The sequence below is a fragment of the Otolemur garnettii genome, unplaced genomic scaffold, assembly GCF_000181295.1.
Source record: "Otolemur garnettii isolate 467f Iridium unplaced genomic scaffold, OtoGar3 scaffold00210, whole genome shotgun sequence".
In the NCBI taxonomy this organism is placed as follows: Eukaryota; Metazoa; Chordata; class Mammalia; order Primates; family Galagidae; genus Otolemur; species Otolemur garnettii.
The window spans coordinates 842338-846912 of NW_003852605.1; the positions used below are offsets into that span (position 1 = coordinate 842338).

The 4575-nt window shown below is 52.9% G+C and overlaps 1 protein-coding gene and 1 pseudogene across 1 annotated transcript in view; one reads left to right on the top strand and one right to left on the bottom strand.

Moving 5' to 3' along the window:
* Window positions 1-2658, bottom strand: part of LOC100961279 — a 10187-nt pseudogene extending 7529 nt beyond the window's left edge.
* The window catches only part of FAAH (fatty acid amide hydrolase), a 26219-nt gene continuing 24300 nt past the window's right edge, over window positions 2657-4575 (top strand). Inside the window, exon 1 of the mRNA XM_003801418.3 lies at window positions 2657-2851. Within this exon, the coding sequence (XP_003801466.1) occupies window positions 2657-2851 (195 nt within the window). The remainder of the gene's footprint in view (window positions 2852-4575) is intronic.

Below are 4575 nucleotides of genomic sequence, written 5' to 3' on the forward strand. Positions count from 1 at the left end.
CAACCTCCAGCTCTTGGGCTTAGGCAATTCTCTTGCCTCAGCCTCCCAGGTAGCTGGGACTACAGGCGCCTGCCACAACGCCTGGCGATTTTTTGTTGCAGTATGGCTGGGGCGGGGTTCAAACCCTCCACCCTCAGTATATGGGGCTGGTGCCCTACCCACTGAGCCACAGGTGCCCCCCAATAAACATAATTTAAGTGTACTGTGGAGTTTAACTATAGGTTCAAGTGTGCCATGAGATTAAGAAAGATTGAAAAACACTGGTATAGAAGAATACATCTCATTTTACAAAAGGAAAAATTTAATGTTACTCAAGGTCCACCAGCAAGTGATGGGTGAATTGAGCTAGAATCCTGTTCTTTTAATTAGGAGATGAAGTGAAGTGACCTCATAAGAGTGAGAGTGAGACCTCGTCTCTAAAAGTAGTTGGGCATATGTGGCAGGCGCCTCTAGTTCCAGCTACTCGGGAGGCTGAGGCAAGAGGATCACTTGAGTCCAGGATTTTGAGGGTACTATGAGCAATAATGCCACAGCACTCTACCAAGGGCAACAAAGTGAGACACTGTCTCAAAAAAAAAGAAATAGATAGAACCCCTGTTAACCCCCAGACTCAATTCAAGCACCACTCTGAGAGTCCGAACATCAAACATCGCTGCAAAGGAACGAGGTGTTTTATTCATTCAAGCTCAGAGCCAGGGCTGCCCTTTAAGAAATAGCGGGAACCGCCCTTACAGACTATCCAGGAAGTCCCTTTATACCTCTCCCTCTTCCCTCCCATTAGACCATCCCACCCCGTCCCCTTATTGGTAGGTAAACCATGTCTGTTTAAATTGACAGGTACAGGGTGGTCCTGTTCAGGGTTGGTTGGCTCAGGGACCAGTCTTCTTTGTCTCAAGTGAGTGAATGAGAAGGAAGGGATAAAGGTCGCAAGTGGGGCATGTGCATAGTAGAGTGGTGAGTGCAAAAAGGGGAGGAGTCGCAAGTGGGGCGAGTGCAGAGTAGAGTGGCGTGAGGAGTGCAAAAAACGGGAGTAGGTCAGGATGTGGGCTGAGTGCACAAGGGGGCTAGTGGGACAAAGGGGAGGGTGTCAGGATGTGGGCTGTAACACCTAGGTATGATAAGGTCCTAGGTATGCAGCGGCCTGTTGTTCTGAATAAACAACAAAAGGAGGTAGTTTGAGTTGTGACTTGAGTTAATTAGTTTGGCTCCCACACCCTTCAGATTGGGGTTTCCATCATCTGTACTTTTCAGCTCCTCTCTTCTTGGGAAACAGGAATAGGGATTTGAAACTTGTAAAGGCACTGAAGACTTAGAAACACAAGGCTTTGGGCCCTTCCTGGATAAGCTCAAGAACCTGACTCAAGGGCCTGAAGCTGGATTCTTCCTAGGCCTTTCATTCAGTTCATAATTGTTTATGGAGGGCTTACTATGTGCCAGGCCCCACTGTTAAAGAACCTCACTGAACACCCCAACAATCCTGTACGTAACCCTTCCCCTTTTACAGATAAAGGCTCAGGTTCTGAGAGGTAAAGAACCATCCCCTTCCTCCTCTAGTGTTTCATGAGACAGGATTTTCAGCCCCAAGGGCACAGCGAAGTGGTTTTGCTTGAAGGTTAAGACCCAGCTTCCCATTAGACCTGAGTTGAATCACTGCCCACTCCCTGAGACCAGAGAAGTTATTAGGGGCTTCCCGTCCTTAGTTACCTACTAAGTAAAATGAACATAAGTAACAATACCTTTCTCCTCAGGCTGTTGGAAGTACAGAGGAGATAAAGCACAGAAACAAAAGTTCTCTGAGAGAAACCTAAATAGCAGTAGGTGAGTGTGATTTTCCCCCAGGGCACCAGGTACCCAGACTCTTCCTGGTCCCACATTCCTTCTGCTTCCTGAGTGTGAAATCTAGGATGGCCCAGGGCTGGGACAGGGTGACCTTGGGAAAGCAGGCCTGCTGGAAACTGGTCTAGCCAAAGGACAAGTGATGGGCGATTTGGGCCACGAAGTGGAGTCTAGGGGGAGAGACAGAGGGTCGGAATTGGGAGAAAAGGAGAGGGCAGTGGGTCGGCGCCCCAGAGGAACTTCCTGTGTCCGTTTTGGCTGGCATCCCGGAAGCCCCTGCACTCGGGGGTGGGGGGGTGGAGATGGGTGCCCTGCGGTGCACGACCCGTACACTTGGTTCTCCAGGAAGGATTTTGCTAAATAGTTTGTAGAGGTTAATAAGTTCCCTGACTCCAGTCTGCCTCTGCTTTCGGTCTTCTTGGTTGAACTGTTCCACAGGGGGCTCCGGCTGGGCCTCGTCTTCCGGGAGTTGGGGCCCTGAGGTGCTAGGGGAGGAGGCTGGGCCAGGTGTGGAGGCACTGGGGATAAACTCGTGCTTAGGAGAACACCCACGCGAAGCAGGTGCCCTTTCCGCCCCGCCTGGCCCTGTGCGGGAGGATAAGGGAGCGCTCCCAGCTTGACTTTGACCGTTGCGCGCCGCCGACCTCGGGTTCGCGGCTGAGTAACGGCGCGCTCCCCCGCGGGCCTGCGGCCTTGCTCCTCCTGCGCCGGCGGCGCGGGATCCTGGGCTGATCCAGGCCGGGTTTTGCGGCTGAGGGCTCGGGCAGCGAGCGCTGATTCTTCATCTGTGGCTGTCAGCAGGAATTGGCGGCCCGAGATCATGGTGCTGGACGAACTGTGGGCCATGCTGTATGGAGCCTCTGGGGTTGCCCTGGCTTGTTGTTTGGTGGTGGTGGCCGTGGCCCTGCGCTGGTCCGGACACCAGACTGCACGGGCCGCGGCGGCCCGAGCTCGGCAGAGGCAGCGAGCCAGCCTGGAGACCATGGACAAGGCGGTGCAGCGCTTCAGGCGCCAGGTGACAGCCGGGGTCGTGGACGGAGGGTGGGGATACCCCCAGCAGCACTTTCAGCCGCGGAGTGACAGTTGGGCGGGCGACGCAGGAAACGTAACTTTCCAGAACCTCTCCTCGCCTTAATGCCCTAATGCATTCTACACTCTTTTGAACCAGGTGGGGCGCCAGGGGCGGGGGAGGAGGAAGGACTGGACGTGGGGAGGGAAACGAAGCGAAAGGTAGTGGAAGGTCATAACTTCACTGGGTCAAAGGGGAGCTTTGCTTGGTGCCAGAGAATCTCTTCTTTTTTTTTTTTTTTTTTTTTGAGACAGAGCCTCAAGCTTTCACTCCTGGGTAGAGTGCTGTGGCATCACAACTCACAGCAACCTCCAACTCCTGGGCTCAAGAGAGTCTCCTGTCTCCACCTCCCAAGTAGCTGGGACCAGAGGCGCCCGCCACAACGCCCGGCTATTTTTTTGGTTGCAGCCTTCATTGTTGTTTGGCAGGCCCAGGCTGGATTCAAACCTGCCACCTTAGGTGTATATGGCTAGCGCCTTAGCCACTTGAGCCACAGGCGCCGAGCCGGTGCCAGAGAATCTCAATAGCACCGACTATTAGAACGCTGAAACGCTAACGTTTCACCGACAACTAATAGGGTGCCAGGTTTAGGACGTGGAATCACGGAGTCATGTGAATCCAGAGAATTTAGAGTTCATTTGTGCTTGAGGATCCTGAGCAAGCCAGAAAGAAACTTGCCAAGTGCAGGGGCGTCTCCCCAGCGCCTGCACCCGCCCAGGCTGTCGTGTCCAACCCCTGGCAAGTCCTTTCTATGGGCAGATTTAGTTCCACCCTTTTGCTGGGTGATCTGTCAACAGCTTTTTTCCTTTGTGTTGGCCCTGGATTATCTCAGCGTTTGTGTTTAGGGATGGGGAGGCAGGACTGGGGGTGGGAGAAAGTCCTCTGTAGCCCTCCAGCTTTTCCTGTAGGTGCATGAAACCATGGTCTCAGAAACCAAAAAAGCTGATCTCTGAGAGATGTTCTTATGTGCCCAGGGAGGGAAGACTTGCTGAGTCTTTGCTGGTGGGACGGCTTTGTCAGTGATGGGGACAGCAGGATTCAGTAGGGCATGCCTAGGTGGGAGGCAGAGAGGAAGTCACAGAAAATCGTATTTAGCAGTTGCTTACCAAGTGATTTTTGAGCTGGGGCAGAACTAGAACCTAGGTTCCCATCAGGATTCCCCTGGCTTATATTCATCACCGGCTTAGTCTAGAGGGTCTCAGCTCCCGAGGTCCCAGGTCCTTCTGTGCAGCCGGCTGAGTTCTGCCAGCTCCAAGAGCTGTGTGGGGAGCAGGTGCAGACATCTGCCACAGTTCCTGCCTGCAGAATTCCCCTGGTGGCAAGGAATCCACCTGGCTGTTGGGGTGGGGGTGGGTGGTGTGTGGGGTGGTTGAAGGATAATCTTGCTGGCTTCAATGCCAAGCAGTGGAATCTCCATGGTTTCCTTCAGGAGTAACTGCCCTTCATTATGTATAAGAACCCAATTGTCTAGGACAGAAGTTTTGGCTCTGAAATACAAAAAGCTGTTTATACATCCTGCCTGGGGCAGGAAAGTCTGGCCTCCATCACCAAGCTTAGCTTTTTTAGGCGAAGAAGCAGAAAATTACTTTTGGGGGGTTCCCAAAGACTGGAAGAGAAAGGGAGATCTATCTCTGGAGTCCCTATGGTTTTGAGCAATTAGCAGTGGGGTG